The 26,565-nt window shown below is 33.7% G+C and overlaps 4 protein-coding genes across 5 annotated transcripts in view; 2 read left to right on the forward strand and 2 right to left on the reverse strand.

Annotated features, from left to right (window-relative positions):
* Positions 1 to 7,314, reverse strand: part of LOC125812605 (protein OSB2, chloroplastic-like) — a 129,893-nt gene extending 122,579 nt beyond the window's left edge. Inside the window, exons 1-5 of one of the 2 annotated variants that reach the window (XM_049492100.1) lie at positions 6,811 to 7,296; positions 4,539 to 4,677; positions 4,357 to 4,441; positions 4,148 to 4,254; positions 3,554 to 3,741 (exon numbers count right to left, since the gene is read on the reverse strand). In XM_049492100.1, the coding sequence (XP_049348057.1) occupies positions 3,556 to 3,741; positions 4,148 to 4,254; positions 4,357 to 4,441; positions 4,539 to 4,677; positions 6,811 to 7,196 (903 nt within the window). In that variant the 5' untranslated portion in view covers positions 7,197 to 7,296 and the 3' untranslated portion in view covers positions 3,554 to 3,555. Of the gene's footprint in view, positions 1 to 3,430; positions 3,742 to 4,147; positions 4,255 to 4,356; positions 4,442 to 4,538; positions 4,678 to 6,810 lie in introns of those variants that run through there. The other variant, XM_049492093.1, reaches the window with a different exon arrangement.
* LOC125812681 (auxin-induced protein 22D-like) lies at positions 2,323 to 3,372 on the forward strand. The gene is made up of 3 exons (XM_049492174.1): positions 2,323 to 2,574; positions 2,668 to 2,873; positions 2,980 to 3,372. The coding sequence occupies exons 1-3, from the start codon at positions 2,402 to 2,404 to the stop codon at positions 3,150 to 3,152; spliced, it is 552 nt and encodes a 183-aa protein (XP_049348131.1). The 5' UTR covers positions 2,323 to 2,401; the 3' UTR covers positions 3,153 to 3,372.
* Positions 7,315 to 9,575: 2,261 nt separating the features above from the next.
* On the forward strand, positions 9,576 to 18,751 carry LOC125813110 (NADH dehydrogenase [ubiquinone] flavoprotein 2, mitochondrial). Its single transcript, XM_049492596.1, has 10 exons — positions 9,576 to 9,756; positions 9,851 to 9,883; positions 9,992 to 10,057; positions 11,051 to 11,167; positions 11,543 to 11,620; positions 11,717 to 11,822; positions 11,976 to 12,022; positions 18,103 to 18,180; positions 18,283 to 18,348; positions 18,436 to 18,751. The coding sequence occupies exons 1-10, from the start codon at positions 9,691 to 9,693 to the stop codon at positions 18,544 to 18,546; spliced, it is 768 nt and encodes a 255-aa protein (XP_049348553.1). The 5' UTR covers positions 9,576 to 9,690; the 3' UTR covers positions 18,547 to 18,751.
* A 1,661-nt stretch (positions 18,752 to 20,412) lies between these two features.
* Positions 20,413 to 24,839, reverse strand: LOC125812406 (transcription factor UNE12). Its single transcript, XM_049491906.1, has 6 exons — positions 24,184 to 24,839; positions 23,308 to 23,415; positions 22,793 to 22,858; positions 21,580 to 21,645; positions 20,833 to 20,910; positions 20,413 to 20,726 (listed from the first exon to the last, which is right to left on the reverse strand). The coding sequence occupies exons 1-6, from the start codon at positions 24,538 to 24,540 to the stop codon at positions 20,493 to 20,495; spliced, it is 909 nt and encodes a 302-aa protein (XP_049347863.1). The 5' UTR covers positions 24,541 to 24,839; the 3' UTR covers positions 20,413 to 20,492.
* Between the last annotated feature and the right edge of the window lie 1,726 nt (positions 24,840 to 26,565).

The raw sequence follows: 26,565 nt of genomic DNA on the forward strand, positions 1-26,565 counted from the left end.
TTTGAGGAGGAACCCTAATTGCAATATTGTTAGTCCAAGAATACGATCAGAGTGGAGCTAGGTATATAGAGTCAAGGTCTCTTTGATGAAATGTGAATTACACATGATCAAAACTGTTTTTTAGATGTATATTTAGTAGATGTTAAAACTTTTCGACTTCTTTATATTTTAAAACTCTCTTTATGAAAATTTTAATTAAAAAATCATTCAGAATAAATATCTAAGTGGTCCAACATTTGGGGTGTGGGGGAGAGGGAGTGAACACTTGAAAAGTTTGGTGAAAATATAACAAGTAGCTTAGGTATAAGTTATAACTTAACTAAACAAACTGCTATAGCTTAATATATTATAGTTTGTTAAACTTAGCTTTACAATTAATTATTAATCCACTGTTAAACTTAATTAGCTTACTGTTTATAGAAGCTTTTAACTGATCCCTTTTCCTTTATAAATTTATACGTATACTTAAAAGGGTAATCAACATTAATTTAAGTGAAAACCCATGAGCTGGCCATGAACATGCCTATGTCTATCTATGTCAACACAACAGCTGTGTAGATTTATAACTTCGTGTCAAGTCTAACAATATCATATAAATTAAAACGGAGAAAATATAATTTAGATGAAAAGGGTTTCCAATTTGTATAGGTAAGGTCCTAATTAATAATTGACCTAAAACTCATCAACCGACACCTAAGGGACCCATTTCACATGTTGATTTCTGCCCATGATCTGACACTTATATGCCTGAACTCATATCCAATTCATATTAAACTTTTTTTTGACATAATTGTTTGTGTCAGAGAGCCGTTAATAATGGATTGTTCGATATAAATTCAAATTCAATCGTATTTCAAAATAGATATTGAATTGTATGAAAAGTATAAAAAAAGAAAAAATCATATCAAATTAGTCTTTTTTTTGTGTGTGTTGTAAATTTATATATTAAAAATTATAATAAATATTTTCTCCATTTTAATCTATTTGTCTAATTTGACTTGACATGTAATTTCAGAAATAAAATTTTATTTTTAAATTTTATGTTGTTAAATTAAAAATACGGCAAATGTATATAAAAAAAAATGTTTTAAAAACTATTACAAAAAAGTAGAACAACTATATTAAAACAAAATGAGCAGTACATTTAGCTCAAATTTAAAGTTAAGAATCGATCCAAAAAAAAGATATATTTCTTATTTAATAATTTTATTTATTTATTATTCACGTTAAATCTCACTTAATTATTTGACAAAATGTCCACAATAATAAAATCATGTACTTAAAATTTCATTTATATTAAAAAATAATTTTAAAACGTTAAACATCTACCTTGTGAACAACATTTACGCATGTAATCACGGCCGTATTAAATGTTTTTATGTTTACATACATCTGCATCTTATTGTTTTTTTTTTTAAAAAAATACCCTTGTAACCGCGCGAGTTCCAACTTCCATGTAACGTAACGTTAATTCCTCCCTCATTATGTTAAACTACCTCATCATTATCAGTGTCGGAGCCAAAAAAATTGTTACGAAGTTCAAATTACGAGAAGTAAAAATACGAGAAATTCAAGAGGTTATATATATATAGGGTAATTCTAAATGACTAAAAAATTTGGCCAGAAAATTTAAAAAGTGTATAATATCTTTTTTATTTTAAAATAAACTGATCTTTTTTTTTCATTTTTTAGTTAAAAAGAATTAAAGTTAAAAGGCTAAAATGTTCAAAAAGGTAAAATAACATAGGTAAAACACCATTCTGGCCAAATTCTGGCTAAAAGGATTTTTCCATATATATATATGTTCGACCCTTACTAGCTCCACCCTCGACCAAGGGCGGAGCAAGCTTATAGTCAGGGGTTCATCCAACTATTTATACCTAGTTAAAATTACTTTGTATATATAGTAGATGTTGAACCCTCTCGATTAGTCTATATATTTGCTTCTTCTGATTTTAAACTCCCTTAATAAAAATCCTGACTCATTGTCGATTTTCTGGAGCAGGGCATTGAATACTAGCGTGTGGAGTGTCCCTCTTATGTCCCCTCATTGCCGGTCATGTGAGGGACACCATTCCCTGTTGCATCAAAATTGTGTTCCTAAACTAACGTAACCTCCGTGCAAAAATCGCACCCAACGTGCGTATTCGACACACTGTCCGTTTACCTGGCTGCAAGCAAGCGCGTATTGACAACAAATCGTAGGCGAGTTATTTTCTCCGTGTTATGAGATTCATGCACGGAGAGAATAACTCACCTATTCCCCTTACTCTTCCTATATAATTATATCACAATCCTCATAATTCACAACAACTTGCCAATTTTCAAAACAACTCTTCAGCTTTAACTCAACTCAACTACTCTAAGATCAATCGATTAACAGCAGACCGCTCTCTAAATTATGGGAATTTACGAGAAGGATCTCAATGATCTTGAGGCAACTGAACTAAGATTAGGTTTGCCTGGGATAATAGATGAATCTTCAACATCAACTAGTACTGCTAAAAATAGCAAAAAAAGACCTTCATCTAGTGTAAATGAAAATGAACAACAAGACTCACCTCCTCCACCAAAGTAAGTGTTGTTTTTACTTTTCTTTTCTTTTTTCCGAATATTGTTGTATAAATCGATCGTTTTTTAACAATTTTTTTGTTATGATAATTTCAGAGCACAAGTTGTTGGTTGGCCACCAGTTCGATCTTACAGGAAAAATCATGTGTCTAAACTATCAGAATCTGATAATAATTCCTCAGGGATGTACTTAAAAGTTAGCATGGATGGAGCACCTTACTTGAGGAAAATTGATCTTAAGGTTTACAAAAGTTACCAAGAGCTACTCAAGGCTTTACAAAACATGTTCAAGTGCACTATTGGTAAGTTTCGTTATACTTTCAGTGTATATAATATAAATTAGTAAATGGTATCTCATTGTTTGTGTTGAAGTAGAAATACTTATGTTTTTATGTTGAATAATTTCAGGAGTGTACTCAGAAAGAGAAGGATATAATGGATCTGATTATGCACCAACATATGAAGACAAGGATGGTGATTGGATGCTTGTTGGTGATGTACCATGGGAGATGTTTATCAATTCTTGCAAAAGGCTTAGAATTATCAAAGGATCTGAAGCTAAAGGTTTAGCATGTCTATAAAAACATGGAAATATATATATACATACATGCAGATCTACTAGGGATGAACAAGTTTCAGTTTTGTAACACTATCTGATCTTCGATCAATTTCATGGGATATATAGATCTAGATCTACTTGTACAAATAGTTTCTCTTCTTTTTTTTCGAAGAATTTTCTGTGTATTATGTATGAGTTTATATATACGGGAAGAAATACAAAATTTTAGCACAAGGCAGCAATAGGTCTATTAGTCTTCTTGTTAGCTTACAATCGAAGGACTCAAAAACTTACTCTGAAAATCTAAAATTCCTTGAACAGTAATACTAGCAAACAAGTAATTCAAAATTTATGTTCCTACTGGGAGGAACAAATCTATACAAGAGAATATTTGGAAGTACAGGCAAAAGCAAAATGGGGAACAACTAAAATTGGAAATTATCCATGGACATGAACTCTGCATTTCTGCTGCCATTTTGATCATGAAAAGATTCCATCTTTGAATCCAGTACTGCAAGTTGAGATTTCACCCATGTTGGATTATACCTGCCTTCTACCCACAATGCTTCACCTGTATCTTTGTGCTTGAAGTCTGGATAGTTTGGACTCCTCTGTAAAGGAAATAATATCACTGAGTATTTATTTTGTGAGAGATTAGCAAAATGAAATAATATTGTGAAGTGTCTAGTCAATCTTGAAATTTAAGCACCCAAATTCAGCATTGTTCAGCATTTCACTTTAATAGGTTCATGATTCAGACTATCTTTTGCTTTTAGTTTGTCTTCCTTGCTCCCAAGCAAACTGCACTTTCTTTATCTCTAGTGTTTTGGCACTAAATTTTACCCCAAAAAAAGGAATTCTGCAGCAAGCATGTCATGTGCATTACACAGGCACTAGTAAAGACAAGTATAAAAGTGCAACTTGATTATGATGCAAGGACACTAAGCCGACTAGTGATGCTATGGCAATCGACAACTTCTTGTTTATGTCTTTTTAAGAAATGCTTTACTGGGGTACCTTGTTCTTCCTATTATCCCACCATTCTAGTGGATTAGCAAAGAAAGCTTGCCATAGCTCCTCTGTGGATCCAGTGGTATTTGCAGCATAATTATTTTGCTTTTTACCTGCAAATTCACAAGTGGAAACCTCTGAAAATTTAACGCCAGAAAGATGTGCATCCAACTCTAGCAGTAAACACAGTTTTTAGGTAAAGAAGTGTTATTTACGTGGTGCCATGGAATTAGAATCCCCATTATACGAGGCCATTGGAGGAGAGTTCTTCTCAACAAAATTCAATTGCTGAACGACCACCTGCCAAAAAGAACGTAAAAGTTCACAGTCAGACAAATATAGGACAAACATGATGTCAATATAACAAACACCCAAAGAAAAATATAAGTAAAGCAACCTTATAATAAGTCTGTTCTTTTCCATCATCACCTTCAACTGTATCTGATATTAGGCGGCCAGACACATATATCTGCTGTCCTTTTTCTACATGTTGATTGGCAACATTAGCCAAGTCATCCCAAAATGTCAAATTAATCCTGAAACCACAAAAATAGAAACTGAAGAACTGAAATTTCTGCTATTGGTCATTAAGTAGGATAAAAAAGAGATAGGAAAGGAGGATTGCTATTTCAAGCAGAGTAAGCTTCATCATTGCTTAACCTCTCTTTTATTCATTAAGGAAGCAACAGTAGGAATGCGAGAACAATGAAACAAAACCTTTTATGTAGAAATAATCTATGTTAAACTCAAATTTACTAAGCCAAAAAGAACATGATCTGAGCCCTCAAAGGAAACATAGAAACAGAGGACAAACACACTAGTAAACTACACTATAAAAGAAATAGAATTTAGTCAAAGTCCTAATGAAAAAAATGAAAGCTTGAGGGAAGGAGTAATGCCAAACCAAATGGCAGCTTTCAGATATTTTGGTCCTAAAAGAATGCAACTTGGAAAGAGTTAAAAAAGGCACCCACTTGGAGAACAAAAGGACTGTTGGTTTCACAAGACTTATTCATCAGAATGGTCGTCAAAATCAGAAGTGCGGAGGCATTTCTAAGAACGCAAAAGGAATTGGATATGGAAACTTCAAAATTAGATCTTGCTCGACAACTAGTTAACGCAAGTACACTTAACTCATGTGCCCAAGCAAATTTCAATTTTAGGGATTTTTCTAGTCCCTTGTCAAGCTAAAAATTGGTATCAGGAAACTCATGAAAACTGACTTTCTAGGTATGTGGTATGGAAAATTCAGACACTGTCCAGTTGTGGAAGAGGAAGAAAAGTAGATCAGTGGACATTAGGATACAAGGATTATAGCAACAGAGATAGCTTTCATGAGTCAATGGATTTATGGAAGCAGTTTGTAAGTCATAAGGTTTTGCCACATTGAATCTTGAATTAGGTAAAAGAAAAGACAAACTTGTTTCAGTTGAAAACATAAATTATGCATCTACTTTCACTACTTGTTATGTTAACACACTAGATGTATGCGTATTGCCAATAGTCTTTATCAGTTTTATGGCCATCAATTGAGGATGCCATAACCTCGTGGCATAATAGTAGATATACTGCATCTTTCATTAGATTTCCACATCGTAAAGTTTCAGTACATTAAATTTTCTAGCTATGATGGCTTCAAGATAATCTCTTTAACCCCTTAAGTGTAACAACAGATCATTGGAACAATGCCATGATATACAATTATCATTTATCGCAGTAAAAATTACACCAAACTAAAGCAGCCATGATAGAGTGCCTATTAGGTGAATTATAGTTGGATCACTTTGTTCGATTTGTTATTGGATGAAGGCTTAAAGTTTTCACAGTAGCACAAAAGTTTGCCTCTAAACTAACACACTCACATTATTACTACTTGTATTGGTGAATGAAAATAGTTTACTTAGGGGTTGTTTTGTTGCTAGTTAGAAATGTAAATTACTCATGTATTAAAACCAGTATAACGAGTACCATGTTCGGTAGCATTTTAGTTGATTGTACAAAACTTTCAACATTACCAGTTTCAAAAAAAAAAAGATGTATAAAACTCAACACACCAAATACGGTGTTTGGTTACCAGTTTGCAATCTCGCGTAATACTTATGAGGAATCTATATATAGAAGATGGATAACTAATACATGAATAATTAAATCTTGCATAACTTACCTCTGCATTACTAACCTACATAGCTCTAACCCGCAACCAAACGACCCCTTAATGTGTTCGAATTAGAGTTGCAGTCTAGTAATTGCAACTTTAACAAATGGTCCTCCTTAGGTGTCATTTGGTTGCTTATTAGAAATGTAAATTATTCATGTATTAAAACCAACATAACTAGTACCATATTTGGTAGGATTTTAGTTGCTCTGCATAAAATTTCACACACCAAGTTTGGTATACCGCTACCAGATTACAATCTCGCATAACTAATACTTACTTACGAGGGAATCTATGTATTATTTATGCAGGATAGAGGATGGAATAACTAAATCCTGCATAATAATTGTTGCATTACTAATAGCTACATTAACTCTAACCAGCAACCAAACAACCCCTAAATGGCTACAAGTGTTCGAATTGGAGTTGCATTCAAGATGTCAAAATTTTCAAAAGGATAAACATAAAAAAGTGCAAGCAACCAAACAAATCAACAGGGTGTCGTTTAAATTACCAAGTAGTGTCGTTTTGCGACTTCCTTACAGCAAGGCGAGTCCAAGCTACAACCTTTCCGGAATTAAGATGCTTAATTTGAACCGGCACTGCAACATTACCAATAAGCTGCACTGAATTACAAAGCTCCTTCTTCCACTGTACTTCCGAAGGCCGTGGGTACTGAGAAACCCCAGCATACCTTTCATACTCATACACACTACCGTTTCCATTTCCAGAACTATTATTATACTCAAATGAACATCTTATACGACAACCCGAAGCTAATTTCGCGGTTTCTACTTGCTTGGATGGAGAGAAAAATCGAAAAGAGTGAGATTTGGCAGGGGTTCTTGGTGTTGTAGAGAAGAAAGGGTTAGTGAATGCAATTGTTTGTTCCAACGCCATTACTGAATTAATTTCTCTTTCGCTTCTCTTCTTCCCTAATGCGCCACAGTATTATCTTATCGTATTGTTCTTCTTTCAAACTTCGAAATCACGCCGGGCTTTGTTGAGATATTTTTCCGTTTGTGATATTTGCAATGTTTGGTCCGTTTTGTTATTTAAAAGAGCAGATTCACACCCTCGATATTGAATTCCGCTCACTTTTAATAGACATGGTTCGGTAGATATCGAATCGGCCAAACACATATGCAGACTCTTAAACTTGTTCTTAAATCTCATTTTGGCACTCCAACTCAACCTTGTTCCATTTTAAACCTTCAATTCCAATTTTTATGTTCAATTTTGACACTTCTTTTCAAAAAATCAACAAAGTGGGATGTGTGTATTTCACATGCCATTATTGTGTTAAAAAATAATGGATGAACATCGTTTTTTTATAAAATATTTTTTTTTAGAGTTTCTGTACATTATTGTGTAAAAAAATAATCGACAAAAGTGTGTTGATTTTTTTTTCAAACAATTAGTTAATTTAAATAACATCACATATTATTTTTTTCATATCTAGTCTATTTGGACTAACTCAAATATCAGCTTTCTAATTTTTCATTCAACTAAATACGAGTAAAAAAAAACTCATGTTCATTGCTAATTAATAACACTACAAAAAAATGTTGAAACTCGATAGACTTCGTTGGATTGTCATTGATTTTTTTAAGAAAGAAAATCGAGCACTTTCGTTGGTTTTTTTCAAGCAAAAATATAAGAAAACTCTTAAAAAGAAATTGTTACTTTTTTTATATAAAAAAAAAAACAAAACAATGATAATCCGTCAGTTTTAATTTTTTACAATAATTAATGGATGATCGTCGATTTTTAAAATGCAAAATTGCAGTTCAATAACATATATAGAAATAAAGAAATCATAAAATTAGTATTTTGTGTTAAATGGTACATAAAAGAAACAAAGTTAAAGGGTAATCTTTTATTATTTTTTAAAAAAATACTTTTTTTTTGTCTTTCACTCTCTTAGAGAATGTGTGATGCACACTCTCTGCCACATCACTTAGAAGTGCCAAAATGGAACATAAAAATTGGAGTTGAAGGATTAAAATGGAACTAGGTTGAGTTGGAGTATCAAAATGAAATTTAGGAACAAGTTTAAGGGTCTGCATATGTGTTTGGCCTATCGAATATCATGTCAAAATTGAATTTTTTTTAATATTATAGTATTTCGTATGTCTTTAAAAAAAGTTTGGTATTCGATTTGATATTTGATATTTATGAACAAAAATATTGAAATACTGAATATTATACTCAAGTATATATATGTAGTTATATAATATTAGCAAATATATAAAATAGTGACTAGTTATTTAGATCTTGAAATTTTGACTCGACTTAGATGTTCTTGATGGGTAAATGTCTAAATGATTAATTAAGAGAATTGTTTGTACTTTATTTTGTATATTTTTACTTGTATAAGGTATTAGTATGATATAATTGAGACGTTTTTTGAAAAGTTAAAGTCATAATTCTTTATTATACAAATATATAAGTTTAAGTTGACCAAACTATGATAATCGATTTACCATACCGTAAAATATGGAAATCGAACTTTAAAATATCGAACTATATCGAATTAATTTGATATAGTAATAATATAGTGTTTTTAAAAAACTAAGAATCAAAATTACTGAACCAAATATTTCAATTCCAGATTCTATATGCAAAGGTTAGTATATATACATTATTTAGATGAGATTGATAATAAAAGAATTATTATAAGATAGCCAATAAGTAAGAGAGTAGTAGTTGCTACGAAGTAATTGATAACAAATGTATGAAATTAGACTTTGACAAGATAAACTTCAGATATAGTTATTTGAAGTAGGCATATATGTGTAAAAAAATTAAATTAAAATGACACAAATTAAAAGACATCATATAATTGGCTAACCATGAAATTTATCCAACTTTTACGAGTGATGTCTTTTGGGATAACTGTTTAATAAATGATTATTATTTTTTAATTTCTCTTGCAACATATGAATCTTTAAACCACCATCTAAAAATCATTTCTAAGCAAACTTACAAGTTACAATTTTAGATAATGATGTATAATTTTGTACATATTAAACGACAATCTAATATTCATCGATTTCAAGTGCTATATTTGGCCAACTTTTTAAAAATATGAACAAAATCTTAATGATAGCCTAAAAAGGGACATTTTGTGTAATGATGCCCAAATCAAGCTAGTTACCCAACCCACTATGAATTTGACCAAAGCCCAAACAGCCAAACATATTGTGGCCCAATGATATGAGAGCCCAAATATAGTCCTTATAAATTCTAATGGGCCTGCCGGTTTAAGGCCTTGATCAGGACACGCGAACAAGGAACGTGTGTGTGGCACGCAGAACATTCATAGTGAGACTTCCGATTTCTCCATTTTCTCCGACCACCGTCTACTCGGAGCAATCACCGGAGACAAAAAATGTTCGGTCGACTCGCTGCCCAACGCCTGAACGAGATCCGAACGGCCATCCGCCGAACTACTCAGGTCTAATCTTCATTAATATATTTTCCTTTTCACTTTGATAGATTGGTTCTTCCTGCCTTTCAGTCTAAATCTCTTCTATTTTTCCGTTTTACAGGCATCGCGATCTTTTTCCACTGCACTCAACTATGTGAGTTGTTATCTAATTGTAATTTCGGAGTTCTGAGTTTAGATTCGAAATTTGAGTATTCAATTGCGTGTTTATGTTTTTATTTGTTTGGATTTTTATTGTACGCAGCACATTGATACACCGGACAACAAGCCGGACCTTCCTTGGGAGTTTAATAATGCAAACAAGGAAAAGGTTAGCATTGCTTATTATCCCCAAGAATACCAAAGACCTACTTCTTTGTCATATCACTTGCAACATTTTTTAGAATTTATATCAAAAGGTTGAATCTTTGCTATGCCTCTTCTGTTTTTCTTTCAATTTTGTGTGTGGAAGTTGAGAGCTCTTATTACCAGGATTTATGGCATCTCCTTTACTAAATGTTTCAAACTTTTTTGAATCAGAATATGCTTTCTTTGTATGTTTTGATGAAAATGTATTCCCCTGTAATCTATATCTGTACTATTATCTGTGTAAAGCTATTTAAGTGCCTATCTAGGCTTTGAATATCTGAACTTGGTTGAAAAATTGCATGAAGATAATCTAGACTGACTCAAGTTTTGAGCTTGGCTGCGAAATGAATAACAGCCCTTTGAAATGATGTACCTTACATCATAAATTCAAGCTACATCTGTATGAGAAGATTGTCTAATTGAGCATTCAAACTTAGTTTCTCATTTGGAAATGAATGGGAGAAAAATTATTTTCTTAGAAGAACCTAATGATCAAGTCGGTTCTGCATATCCAACCCAAAGAGAAGGCTGGAGAAGCAATAAAATGTAGAGAGACAATCACAAATAAAAGGAAAATACTTTCAAAGATAGTAGGTGTTAATGTTGTTGTTCAAGGCAAAATACATTCCCTGTTTGTTGCTTGGGCCTATTTTCATCATGTTATTCAGTAGCACTGCTGGTGCATTGACTCCAAAATTGCAAAAGTCAGAAACATCTTCTTCCGTAGCATTCTTCAGCAATTTTTAAAATTTACTAATCGAAAAAATAGTACGAAACTTCCTGCATCATAGAGATTTTTGAAATGGCTTTTGAGTGTTGATTAGCTTCAATAATCTGATTCCAGAGGATTACCATGGTAGTGTACTTCAATTGAATCTTATGCATCTCTTTAATTGGTAACTATTTGCTTACCCTCTATCTTAAATCCTACTTAATCCTCCCGTGCAATGTGCAGGTGAAGGAGATACTGTCTTTCTATCCATCCAACTATAAACAATCTGCAGTGATTCCTTTGTTGGATCTTGCACAGCAGCAAAATGGAGGGTGGCTACCTGTTTCGGCGATGAATGCAGTATGTTGACACTGTTTGGATTGATTCTTACTTTTTGCATTATTATAAAGTTTGTGTCGTAATGATCAGCATTTTCAACGGTTACCACTATTGAATATTGAGATTATTTGGTGCACTTCTTTACAATTTATCAGCATTTGATTGCTAGAACCAATTCGGCTTTAGTTCTTGCCATTATTGTATTGTATTATTTGTCATAGGTGTATTAACTTGATATTTGTATTACTCCCTTACCCTTGTTTCCTTTGTATACCCTCAAAGTAAGCACACTGCAATTTGCCGTTCCTTAATTAGGGTTTATTTGTTCTATGGTTTTTCCACCTATGTCTAAACTGTCATTTAAAAGTATCTAATCTAATCTTCTAAATGTTTAAGGTGGCTAAGGTTGTTGAAGTCGCCCCAATTCGTGTATATGAAGTTGTAACTTTCTACACGATGTTCAACAGGACAAAAGTGAGTAGTTTGTCTTGACCTTTGGCTTGTGCAAGTGCAGGAAATTTAGAACCAATCTTTACTTAACATAGCTTACTCAGTTTCTTGTCCCTTTAGGTTGGCAAATACCACCTTCTGGTTTGTGGCACAACACCTTGTATGATCCGTGGTTCAAGAGGTATCGAAGAAGCTATACTGAAGCACCTGGGAGTAAAGCGCAATGGTCAGTTTTTTGTGGCGATCTTTACAATTATTTTGTTAGCCTTTTTGATAGTCCTAATTATACTGCTTGATCAAAAAATAAATAAAATAGTCCTAATAATCCTATTGTTGAAACATGTTCTTATTCTGGTTTATGACTTCTTTATGTATGCAGAAGTAACCAAGGATGGCTTATTTTCTGTTGGTGAGATGGAATGCATGGTGAGTCATTTTTCATATATCTTATTGATGATGACCTTGATTCTATTTGGTGGCCTTGACTCCGACATGACAGCAATTTTGTGAACTAGTTTAGGCTCATATGCTTTCCAAACCTAAGATCTGATGTTGAGATTGGTTTGTTATGCAATAAATCACATGACCATGCTTGTGAGTTGTGACTGATAGTAACTAAAATAAGGAGTAGAAATTGGCTTATCTTTAGTGTTGGATGGCTACTTTAGTTAATTGTAGTTCTCAAGGCAAATGTAGGAAGACACCAGAGATTTTCTCAGCTATGGCCTTGGTTATAGTTGTTCTGATGATTAATGTATCTTGTAGATTCGTATGCATATGCACTCTTAATCGCGAGCAAGCCTGCTTTAGTGGCATTTTGAAAGAAATCTTGATATTAAGATGAGGATTGAGTGCCACTTCCGAAACCCAGTTGTCTAGGAATCTAAGGCATTATCAACTGATCATGATTAAGTTCATCTGACACGCATTCCACAGGCTCAATGGAAAGGATCTTTAAGTATTCTTGTCTAAATTTTGAAAAGATTCCTGGGGTTACTACAGTTATATTAGAAGGGTAGGGTGGTTTCCAGAAAACACAAAGATAGATGATATCGTAAGAAGCCAATTTCTATCACGTTTCCTCTCTAGTGCTCAAGTTCATGTGTAGATGCGGAGCCAAGATTTCAATTTAATTGGTTCTGGATTGTAGAATGACGATTTCAAGTGCTAATAATTGGGTTCTAAATTTAAAATATATATATATTTAATGATTTTCTTAACACAAAAACATTGTTTGAACAAAAGCTATTGGGTTTGGCCGAACTCATATATGACTTCTACCTCCGCTCATGTTCTTGTGCATGCATGTGTACCAAGAGTGTTATGACATGTTTAAGTTGAACTGAAGCGAGACCCTGTAATGTTCTGATATTTGTGGTGCTAAACGGAGATTTAATATAGCCTTGTTTTTCTGATAAGTTCAAGTTTTGTTAATAACGTACCAAAATGGTACAGGAATTACAACAAGCAACAAAAAAACTATCGGGTAACCCCCCCGAACAAACTAAATAAGTCCATAAACTGGTCCATATTTTCAATCATATTACCATTACACCAAAAATATGGTTGTTTGGTACGAAGAAAAATGTTTTCCATGAAAATGATTTCGGAGAAAGTTTTTTCTTGGAAACCAAGCGGGTTTCTTACTTGTTTTCTTGCTTTTGGTAAGTAAGCAAGAAAATATTATCCCAAACATTTACCCCGTTAATAAGGTGCCCAACATAAATGCGTTAGCAAATATCCTGGGGGGAAAGATAGGAGAACTTCCCACAGTGTACCTTGGCATGCCCTTGGGGATAAGAGCAAGTCAAAAGGCATATGGAACAATGTTTTGGAGAAATGTGAGAAGAAGCTAGTGAATTGGAAAAGCAAATATTTGTCTCTAGGTGGAAGAGTTACTCTCATCAACAGTGTGTTGGATGCCATGCCTACATACATGAGGTCAGTTTTCCCAATGCCTGCAAATGTGATTGACAAAATGGATGCTATCAGGAGAAATTTTTTGTGGCAAGGGAACTGTGATCCTAATGAGCACAAATATCATCTTGTAAAGTGGGATGAAGTCATTCAAAGCAAAAAAGTAGGGGGTCTGGGATAAGGAACCTAAAAATGCAGAATCAAAGCCTTCTGATGAAATGGCTATGGAGATTTGCATCACAGGAACAAGCACTGTGGAAGGAGACAATCAAGGCTAGGTTTGGAATGGAGAACAAAAGGACTACCTACATGCCCACACAACCGTATGGGACTGGAGTATGGAGGTCTATCAGAAGTCAGTGGATCAAGTTTGCAAACAACTGTAAAATCAAGGTGGGAAATGGGGGAAAAACACTATTTTGGGAAGATGTGTGGGCTGGACAAGAAACTTTGAAGAACAAGTATCCTAACTTGTTCAACCTGAGCCTTCAAAAGGTATCCACAATTAGAGAAATGAGAGACAATCAAGGGTGGGATCTCAGGTTTAGGAGACACTTGAACGACTGGGAAATTAACAGAGTGGCTGAACTACTCAATACTCTGGAGCAATACAAAGATTTAACTCCCAATGAGGACAATCTATTTTGGCTACCAGACAAGCAAGGCAGATTTTCAGCTGGTTCAGCTTACAAGACATCACAAAGATCAGTCTCTCAGAGTAGTGGCGTGGCTGGCCCTGGAAGATGATCTGGAAAGTCAAGGTACCCTTCAAGGTTGCATGTTTCACTTGGCTACTAGCCAAACAGGCCACACTCACCCAGGACAACCTTGTTAAAAGAGGTCGTCAATTTTGCTCTAGGTGCTCTTTTTGTGAATGTGAGATTGAGACAATAAATCATCTCTTTCTACATTGTAGAGAGACTGAAGTTATGGCAGATTTTCATCAATTTAAGAGGCATAAGCTGGACTATGTCAAGGAGCATCAAAGAGGCTCTAGCTTGCTGGAATAGAGATGGGAATCAGTCAGGACATAGGGAGAGATGGAAGATTGTCCCAGCCTGCATTTGGTGGACTATATGGATGGAAAGGAACCAGAGATGTTTCAAAAACAAGAGCTGCTCTCTGTAGAAACTGAAGATGAACTGTCTAGTCCTTTTCTTTTTTTGGTGTAAACACGAATATCCTCAAGAAGAAGAGGATATTCCTAGTATTTTAGATTAATTATGAAGCTTAGTAGGGACACCTCTCCCTCTGTAATTTTGTTGTAAGTATTTCTGGAATACTTCTCTGAGTATTCCTTTTGTTCATAATACAAGTTACCTTCTTCAAAAAAAAATTATCCCAAACATTTATATGTTATCTGGCAAAACACTATGGAGGTGGGATGGGATGAGGATTGGGGGTTCAAGGGTGGTGGGCGGTGGGATGGTCAAGGGGTGGCGATTGGGAGGATTGGGAAGAGACAACAAACTTGGAATGCCACTTATGCAACTTGCTTTCCCTACTTCCATTAGGGAGGTCATTTTTCTCATTTTTGAGGAACTTTTTTTTCCTAGAGAAAATATTTTCCAAATATTTAGACCAACCAAACATGAGAAAATTGAAAAACTTTTTCTGGAAAAATGTTTTCCTCCATACCTAACAGGCAAACACACCCTCGCATACTTAGTTCTAGAAATTTGCAATCTCTCGCAACCTTGGTTCCTTTCCAACCATATAGTCCAAAAGATACAGGTTGGAATTGTTCTACAAATCTGCCTCATGTTTCTAGGCATCCAACGACTTTGCCAGCACTCCATTGAACTCTTGATCTTAAGAGGCATTACCCATGAAACACCAATCAGTCAAAAAAGCTCCCAGCATTCCCTGGAGGATCTGCAGTGCAGGAACAAATGTTCCACTGATTACAAATCTTCTTCACATAAAAAGCATCTGCTATTTAGAGCATAACCCCTCTTATGCAAGTTATTCCGAGTTAAACAAGCCTTCCAGGTGACAATCAGCTAAAACAGGCTGCTTCCAACCTGATTTATTTGCGTCTGCACATCCCACATTCATGGTCCTTAGGTTACTTCACTTAGGTACTAGGCATATACCCTTGGTCTACAAGGGTACATTGGACTCTTGTCTAGTTTGGCAGGCAGGAATATATCCAGTGACAAACATAATTTGTCAATGAATAGTGGAAACTGGCCTCCTGACAACTTAATATGATAACCCACATAAATCTGTTAATGAATTAGAACTCCAACATATACAGTACGACCTCTATATAACAACCCCAAGTTTTCTTTGGTTAATTTTTTTTATGTGGCATTTTACTTCTCTATGACAGTAACAAGTAACAACCATCGTTACAATGACACTCTTTGTGAAGTTAACCCTCTATAGAAGGCCTTAAATCAAATATCTATGTACTTACTCCCTCTTTTGCAATTTATGTGATGCAATTTTCTTTTTGGCATGTTCCAAAGAGAATGACACATTTATATATTTAGAAGCAATTTAACTTTAAATTTTCCATTTTGCCCCTAACAAGATGATTTATTGCCACGCACGTATACATAACTTGTCTTAGATCATTAGTTTCAAAAGTCAGTCTTTCTTAAACTCTGTGTCCAATCAAAGTGCATCACATAAATTGGGTGGAGGAAGTATTATTTTATAATAATTACAGAAACACAATCTATTTTTTTTGGGAGACGTAACTCTAATAAATTTTTCTAAGTTCCAACGAGGAATTTGGAATGTCAAAAACTCTTGTGAACTTGAAATGAGATTCGATCAAAACCTGGAAGAATTTGATTTTCAAATAGTTTTGAATTATCATCCTTAGAGTTGAAGTTCTTATATGTAGAACTTGTTATGGATTTATTAATATTGTATTAGCCTTTTGAAATTTTTAAATAATGACATATGAATGTCTTTTAAAGTTTTAAACTTAAATTAATTTTTCTTTTATAACATTAAAAAAGTTTGAAAAAAAGACGTTTTAAACAGTTTTTGTTTGTAATAACTAAATTAGATCTAAAGGTCAAATGTTGTTATAGGCATGTTATAGGCAAAAAAGGGTTCAAACAAATGAGGTTGTTATGAAGAGGTTTGACTGTAATGATGTGCATGGAGACATGGCCAAACACACGATGTATGGATGGATACATAATTAATTCCACCTATACCTAAAGTAAAGTGACAAGAAGTCTCAGATCCTGTGGAAAATGAATTCTTTTTTAAACCTGCGAAACGAGCAACTTGTTGAGGAACTTCGTTTTCCTCATAGCCCTTTGATGGTTTGGTCCTGGTCTAATAGGGGCCACTAAAGCCTTGAATTCATGGATTGTTGAGAGGATGCCTTTCTTGGTTGGATGGTTTTAGATACATGTGAAGAGAAAGATGTGATGGGTAGGGACTATTTAAAGTCAGAGAACTCATCTTACTGTTAATTAGCCAGTTTTCTCAAACAGTATTCTCCTATTTATGTTTGTCATGGTGAAGTTTGACTAGATATTTATGATAACTAAAAATACTCCAGGGCCACTGGAGCACGGTTTGGAACTCTATGGATAATTTAAATTGGTGCCGACAAATAACCAATTCGCAAACTTAAATACTAGGATTTTGTTTGCACCAGGGTTTGAAAGTCCCTAACCTACACTTTTACCACTAGACATAAACATCGGAGTCTAAATCTGGCTAGATTAAGTTTGTGCTGTTATATGACAGAATATCATTGTCGCCAATGCATTGAGGTCTGTCCAGTGGACCATGTTGAGACCTGAATTGGGTGTCTGAAGGGGGGGAGGGGGGGAAACTTACTATTAATTTGGAACCCTGGAGAAGTCATGAAAATTATAAGGATATATGAATATGACACACCAATGAAAGCATGGTGGGGACGACAAGATTGTCTCTGCTTTCTATTTTTTGCTGACTGTCGGTCTAAAAACCTATTTTACACTAGTTTAGGTCCTCCTAACCAATCTTGTAAAGGCATAACCGCATAAGGTATGATTCTGGAATTGAAACAGTGGAACCTACTGTTAATGACAAGATATGCTTATCCATAAGAAGACAATTTTCAATATGCTTAAGAAATAATAATTCAATACTAGAGGTAGTGTAGAGAGCATGAAAAATGTCAAAACATTATTAAAATTGCTGTTCAGATCCTGCGGAGATTTGTTCTCTATATGAGAATGAGGATTTAATGGTCAGGCTTTAGCTATTGCTTATTTTGAGCAAAAGGCATCAGAAGATGTCAAGCTATATAAAAATGTGCAATGTGGTCATTAACTACAGTATACAACTATCAAGTCCTCCATACTTTCCCCTCAACACTGGTGGCCTTGTAGTCTTGGAAGCTAAAATTGTCCTTGGGGAGGAGGGGTGGTTTCTCAAACTATAGGGAAGGCTATTAGTGTTGTTTAAACTACTGCGACATCCTTCTTACTTTCCATGAATTGGAGATGCAAGGAACCATTGATTAGGTCATTAGATGCTTATATTGGTTCCAGAATGTTGAACACCATTCAAGTCATTGCTTATTTGATATAAAACTGTTTTAATAATATACCTTATCTTTGTGGCAGGGGTGCTGTGTAAATGCTCCAATGATGACGGTGGCTGACTATTCCAATGGATCTGAAGGATATGCTTACAATTATTATGTGAGTTAATACATTAATCCTGTTTTGATCACTTGTTGTTCAATCTTGTACTAATAAGTTTAAGTATTTGGAGCTCAATTGGTCTTCCCTTCCTTTCTGCAGGAGGATCTCACTCCAAAGAAAGCTGTAGAGATTGTTGAAGCATTCAGGAAAGGTGAAAAACCACCGGTAAGATGACTATAAGTTGCATAGACTAATTTTATGTGCATAATGATATTACTACCTTGTTGATTGGCATGCTTTTTTATGTTTCAGCGTGGCACACAGAACCCAGGTCGTGTCAATTGTGGACCAGAAGGAGGAAATACTACATTATTAGGTGAGCCTAAGGCTCCTCCTTGTCGGGATCTAGATGCTGCTGAATAAGTTTCTTGTTGTTCAGTTTTTTAATAATGCAAAACAATGGATGGAGAGACACATCCGATGTCATATGCAGTAACTTACCTACTGCATTGATGTTTAAAGATTGTTTTCTGTCTGTCAGTATGATTACAGGTAAAACTGATTCTTGTTTATTTTTATCGGTTAACTCGAACTGGATCCAGTGAAAGTCCTTTGTTTTGGGTCAGGATGTCATATTTTGCCTATAATTGGTTTAGTACAGAATGGTTAGTTTACAATTAGGAAGTTTGATTTAAGAAGCCAGTTGCTTTTCCAATCAGTACACTCTAATGCTGAAGTGTATTGGGAGCAATGGCAATGTTCGGTGTTTTGGATGTGAAAAGAGATTTTCTACTGAATAAAAAAATTGGAACTTGCATTCAAAGCTAAATTCTTATTTTCCCTTTTACTTGTGACTATATTTAGATTCAAGTTTCTTGTTTCACATTGACTGTAAAATTGGAGTCAAAGTTGCTATTCTGAGAGTTTGATATTGCATTTATACTTTCGTTAGTTAGTTGAAAGGCGGGGGCCTAAGATCGGTTGGCTCCGTTTGGTTTCATGTAGTATCAGTTTTTGGTTTTTAAATATGCTAAATCAATAACCAAACCTATGAGATATCTTTTTTATTGGTTATTGATTTATCGATTTTTAGTCTTCATGATTTGGTTTAACCAATAAGAAAGTTTAGTTCAAAATCAAATGAAGAGTATTTTATAAACACTTAATCCAGATCACATTTATTAATCAGCCATCAACATTTCAATCTCCTTCAAAGTCTTTGATGAAAGTTGTTTGTTGAAATTTGAGTCTAGTAATTGAGAGTCCAAGTCAAATAACTATCATCAGATAGGACCAACCCAAAAATATTATCCAAGTTATTATTATGATAACGCAAGAAAATACTATATTGTATAAAGCAAAATGGGAAACAACTTTCCGTCAGAGCCGCCTTTTTCATTCTCTCTCCAATTATGCATCTCAATAATTATTCAGGAGAAAATTTAGAGAATAAGTCAAACCACTTTCACAACCCAACCACACACGCTTTCAAAATAATACAAAATAAAAAAAAAACTTAAAGTTAAGAACTTTTTTTGGACTATAATTGGTTGGAAATAGGTTATCTCAAGTTTAATTAATTTGGGATAAGTTATTTTATCATATATATAATAATTAAGATAACTTATCTCATCATTAAGATATAAACGGTGAGATATATAATTTTAGAACTGCCTAATACCTCCAACCAAACAACCTTGCATTTTATCTCTAAAATTATTATCCCTTATGCCTAGTCCTAAAATCTTATGTCATGGGACAACAAAATCTAGTATTAGAATTAATTTGGAACAACTCAAATACTTTGCTACTTCCTTCAACAAATGGAAAAAAAATAATCATTTCTTGTTAAATTTTAATCTCCTATAAAGCTACTATTGTTACCACTAGCACTGAAATAGATTATTAGTTAATGTGTCAGTCTTACAGGGCCCCAATTTCCACTAGGAAAACATAGAGCCCCCACCACAAGTGCTTCTACATCCACCACTATATTATCCTAGTCCCACCATTCATTTTCTTCTCTTTCACACTTAACATGAAGAGAAAGTTTGACAATTTCTTTTACTACTTGAATATATCAAACAACGACAACATACTCAGTATAATTAAGATAGTCTATATCCGTTAGACTCTCAGTTCAAGTAAAACATATAAAAAATTAAGTATAAGAGCTGAAAACAAAACTACTTGAATATATCAATGATAGAAAATGGTTTACTTTATACATAAAGCATTAAAAAAAAACCCTGTTTCTTTCAACAAAAAGCTAAAAATTACTTAAATAGATAAAAGTAGGAACCATCCACTTCAAGAAAATTCTTAAGGTCATTAGCATGTTATGTCACCTTTTTCTATAAGGGTGTCATCTATGAAGGAGGATTTGTTTCTGGCTTAACAAGACTTGATGTATCTGGTGGTTGAGAGTGATAAATTGCTGATGCAAGAGAAATAGGCATTATACATAGTGCCTTAGACTGAAGAAATTGCATTGCAGCACCAACATTTTCTTCCATAAGTTTAGCCACTTGCCTTTCTGTGCCATCACTTGACCACTTTTCCCAAGCTGGTTGGTTATTATTTCCACCTTCACTGCTCTCTTCCTAAATAAGACAAAGCCACAAGGATAAAAAGTATTAAGAAATTAATAAAGTGGACAAATCTTCCAGAAAAGAAGTCTAATAAGCTTATTATAATTAAAAAAAGTACCTCTACTGATGATATTGGAATGTCTGTAACAAGTGGTGCTACTGCACCAGCTCCTCCTAACCTACTCATGCTCAACACCTGTAGTGTCAAATATAATTTTTAACTTAGAAAAGTACCAAAATGTTCAATAATGCAGGAAAAAAGTATTGATTCAAAAGGAGGAGAAAATCTAGTGCTATACCCTCTAAAGAGGAAAGGTAACTTTTCCATGATGTGAGTGGGAGATCCTTTATGGCATTTCTCATTTCACTATTAGTTTCTTTTTCAAGTTTAAATTATTTGAGAGGTTTCCATCCAGCAAAACTTCCTTTCAACACAAATATCCGGAGGGAAACTGTTTACTAATCAATTGATTTGAACAGATAGACATCGAATTCAACTAACCATAAGGAAAATACTGCGCAGAAAATGACATGGGAACATTTCTTGAATGAAATGAAAGCCATTGAAAAGAGCAATGCAAAAGCAAAGTGAAAGAATATTCCGTGGAGAGTACATTTTAAAGAATTTTATGCAGAAAATCCAATCATGCCAAGATGCTAGTTTCTGCACCTTGGAAGTATTACATTCATGACATATTTTTTAAAAAAATTAATAAGTAGCAGTTACATGAAGCTCTGAGTATTATCAGTAGTACCAGAATGCATTTCTGAAGAACCTTCACAATCAAAATCAACATCGATAGGTTCAAAATGATTTAGAATGACCCGTGATTGTAACTTTCGAAAAGATTCTATGTTAACTCACCTTCACTTGCAGCCGTAGGAATTTGACATAATCTACAATTTCATCAAGCATTACAGCTCTATCAGTCTGCAAGACCAATGAACAAAGGAAACAGTTGATGACTACTGATATGACAAACTTAACAGAATGATACAGCATAGTAACTACAACATGCCAAACATTGTTAATGCTTTAATTATGGCACCAGAAGAATTAGAAATGGGTGGTTGAACGTTTGCATTAACCTATAGATGCGTATAATCTCTCAAGACCTTCTAAAGATCACTTGAGATAAAACATACATAAACCTGTTTTACTTTGTCCCACAATCTCTGATGGGGATGTGGAAGTTATAGAATAATCAAAGAAAATGATGCAGCAACGTTTTTACCTATTCATAGATTTTGGTCTACTAATAAAATAAAAGATCAAGCTTCTTTTCCGTGACATTTGTTGGCAATTTCAAAGCACAAGACACCTTGTTTAAGCATGAAAAAATTAATTCTCGTAATAATTTTCATAACGACCATAATTTCTATCATATTCTTGTTTGGCTTCTGCGTGAATCCAAACTCCCTTAATCATCAACAGTAGAACAAGTAGACTAAACCAAATTGAAGATCTGCTTCAGTTAACGTGTCGAACTATACTGAAATAAATTCTCTTTAACCAGTAGATCTACAACTATGTCTTCTAATAGTGACTATCAAACATGAAATAAGGACCACAATATATGTCATGCAGTATCCTCATAATACGATGCGTATCAGCTACTCTGTACTAAACCTTATGGAAGAACAATAGCAGAAGGAAAAGTTACCTAATGAATCAACTTCGACTTTTTACATTCTTTCAGGCAGACTAAAAAACACGGGAGAAAAGTTGAAAACTGTACACATGGGAAAGTCATATCCATGTGACCCTACTATTTTTGAAAGAAGTCTCTTTTGGTTTTTCATTTTGAAGTCCTTATTGCTTCTCTATCAATAAAATAGCATCATAACTTGAACAAACTGAGAAAGTTGAAGGAGCTAGTGATTTTAGTTTTTCATTAATTCTGCAAATATTGCTCCATCAAATTCCTGAATTCTTTGGGTACGTAGGCACAAGCCCACAAAAGAAAACTGTGAAAAGAAAGGGGTCTCAATGTTTAACCCTCTACCTTTCTATCTTTTTAAAAGGATGCTCACAGTAAGTGAAGCATAGTTCAGTATATAGAAGAAAGAAAACTAACCTTATTGACACTGGGAACCAACTCTTGCAATGCTCTAATTCTTTCTGCTATCCTCTCTCTACGTAACTTCAGGAAAAGAAAAAAATCAGTTAGAATGGTAAAGTAACAGCAACTGAATACTAGGAAACAGGCCTTTATACATAGTATTCAACCTTGCACCGATGCTCGGAACTAGGATGTTATTCTACCTAGCATATTACTGAATTCTACAATAACACATTTTTGGCAGCTTAGGAATTATCAGTGTAGTATCAGAACATCTTATGCTCGTTGAAACTATGTATAACCCAAAATAATATGAACTCTAGATGATCTCCAGTGAAAAAATTAATGTTGCACTTTGAAGAGCTTAATTCAAGCTCATTCATTTACTGTGGACAGTTGCAATCAAATTAAAAGAAAGGATATTATTTTACTTCTGTCCAAATGCTAGAAGCAACAGAAAAATATGCCCGTTGTTAAACAATCTGAATAACTTTAGAATACTCTTCACTGCAAAAAGAAAAAAAACATACCCTCTCCGCAATGCTGTGTGGATCAGTAGCTTGTCCTCGCCTAGCTCTCACCCTTGGACGTATTGCAGGGGGATGCGGCATTGAAGGCATGGGTTGTCCATGAAAACCCTGTAAAGATAGAACCTTGTCATTACTTTTGATTGTATATCAAGGAAGCAATTGGTAAAATCACTTTGTAAATGGCCAAATTTCTTCATATTTAGATCTCGGACCATGGTTTCGCTTACATCACCTTGAATGGAAAAAAGTATTGTTACATGTCAAGCCCCTTTTTCTAGGCGAGTCTGCAATTCCAATTTTCAAAAGCTAGCAATAGTAGTCTTAAAATGAACAACCTATATGATCTCTAGCTTGAATACACAAATATAAGCCTTATTTTTAAAACACCTCATTCTTAACTCCAAATTATACTGGACTAAGGCAGCCAAGTCCAGAAAAGGAAAAGAAAGTCAGAATTGAATTTCCCATACACCACCACCATCAACAACATTCATAGTATAGTCCAACCATTGGGGTATGGGGAGTGTAGAGTTTACGCAGACCTTATCCTACCTTGCCAGGTAGATAGAGAGTTTGTTTCCAATAGACTCTGCTTCGGGAAAGCAAAAACACAACTTCCCATATACCAAGCACATACACATATCCCAGAAATAAGGTGGAGCTAACATATGGTAGTTTCAGGGGAGAAACAAATTCAGAAAAAACAAACAACTTTCTAGTGAAAACTTCTTAGGTAACACTCTACACCAATTTGCACAAAAAAGGAGAAAACTTTCCAAGAAAAACTTACAGAATATCACAGTATAAGTTTTTAAATGGCAACCAAAAAGAAATCAAGTAACTAAATAACCAAGAAAAGATATAAGTAATAATTACAGGTTTGACAGAAGAAGAAGCTCTGCTATCAACAACATCATCTCTAAACCTCCTTCCAGGTGCTGAAACGTCATCCATCTTCAAGAACCCACCTTTCCCTTGTTCTAAACTCAACCCTAAAGGAAAAGAAGCACCCCCACCATGACCATGGAATCCCCCACCACCTAACCCAACCCCAAGACCCACTCCAGTAAACTGACCCGACCCATCACCGGAGTTAAGCTGGAGCATCATCGCCGGCGGTATAGCTCCGGCATCATTTCCCGCCAAATTAGTTTCTGCTCCATTGTAAGCAGGAAATCCCAAGATTTGGTCAAAGAAATCATCAGAAGGTCCCTCAGAAGGGTTGTTAGCCATAGCAGAACTATAAAGATTCAATCTTTCTTGGATCGGAGCTGTTTTCGACCACCTTAATTTCTCAGAAAAGCATTCAATTGAACAAATACTACTTAAAAAAGTGTTCTTTACAAGTAAAATGATAAGATGGTGTACAAATTAGTACTCTCACAAGTACTTGTTACATATATATATATATATATAGGCAAAAAATGGAAATGGAAGTGTGTGTTTTGGGTGTTTGTGTGTGTTGCTACTTTCTAAAGAGCAGTGAGAGCCATGAAGAAAATGAAGGAAAGGGTGTCACCTAAAGCTTTGCTTAAATATATTGTGTCATATTGTTTGTTTCAATGGTGTCGCTAAAAGCAATTGTTTAAGTATTTGAGAGAAGTATTTTGAAAATATTTCTCAAACTTGAGGCAAATTATTATTTTTATTTTTGAACTATTGTAAGCTTTAAAAATATTTTTCTATTTGATTAACTAAATTTGTACAGCCTGATCTACTACCTCACATAGCAAGTGTTTCAAACTCTCGTAGAAGCATAAAACTCTTAATAAAAAATCGAGAAGTATTGAAAACGCCACTAAATTTGGTGAGAATTCAGGCGTGTATTAAACATAAGATTGATGATGTCTTTAAGTTCAGTTAGTCAAATAAAAAGTATTTTTAAGACTGTTAATAGTTTAAAAATTAAACTAATAATTCACATCGAATTTAGGGGGTGTTCTCGTGTAAGAAAAGTATTTTTTTTTTCTTTGTTAAAAAAGACTAGCTTAAATATATTCTCTACTGTTTCATGTTTTGTATATTTATATAATATTGGAAAGAAAAAGACATTCAAGTGGGACTAAAAAAGTTGTAAAAATTAATACTTCTATGACTTTTGCATAAAGATGATATGAATAAACTAGGAAATTATTTTAACTCTTTTCTTTTGATTTGTGGATTAGATTATCTCAACATTATAGTTTTAAAACTATAATATTTGGATTAATTTATTCCACCCGAGACTTGAGAGATGGATAAAATAATCTCAAATTTAATGCGATAAGACGGTATATCTGTGATTAAGTTTGAGATAAATTTTTTTTGATATGTTTGGTTAACGATATAAATTTATCTAATATCATTAACCAAACACACTATAAATTTTATTGCAAACTTAAACTTGGCATATCATATCCTATCCTGCATATCAAACAATTTCTTTTACTTGAAAAGCATTTTTAGAATCGTGATCATTAATATATTATTGCTTTAATACTAATAAAAAAAATTCAATTAATTAATCAAACATAAATTATTTAGCAAATTTATTTTTCCAAATTAATAAATTTTAAAAGTTAACCAAACAAACTAAAAATTTGTTAGTACAATTTTGAGTTATTTATTAAAAATAAAATTAGAAGCAAACAACTAGTATGACCAAAAATTACATCCATGCCAAGTGGCACACTAGATAAATTTGAGAAAGTGGTTATAAAGTTGGACATAAACTAATAATTTGATGGAATTTGACCTTACTTGTTTGTCCTAAGCACTTCCACTTTAACTAAACCTCTACTTTATTATCTATTAGAGATTAGTGTTATAAACTAACTCATGCATAACATCTTTAAAATATGCCAACAATACCTAACTCAAATTATTAAAAGTTGATGACCTTACCAAATCACATGGGAGTTACTATACTGTTATTATAATCACTCATAACTAAGCAAAACATAATAATAATAATAATAATAATAATAATAATAATAATAGAGAGTTTGTTAATAGATAAAAACTGACATAAGAACACAGATGAATTAGGTAAGTAGCTATTTTTAACACCTCCTATCGAATATTAACCACTATTTGAAAAGTTCTTAATAAACATTTAACCATATTCTTTTGACATGAATAAAATTTGGATGTAAATATCCCCAACGAAAATATGAAACAAGTCAAACATTGCTTGAATATGAAGGATTAACAAGTTGAAAATCCAAGGAACGATTCACAGGGTTCAAGAAATTACTTGAATTTCAAAACCAAGAAAGG

This window comes from Solanum verrucosum, unplaced genomic scaffold (assembly GCF_900185275.1).
Source record: "Solanum verrucosum unplaced genomic scaffold, falcon-dt-bn FXZP01000235.1, whole genome shotgun sequence".
Taxonomy (NCBI): domain Eukaryota; kingdom Viridiplantae; phylum Streptophyta; class Magnoliopsida; order Solanales; family Solanaceae; genus Solanum; species Solanum verrucosum.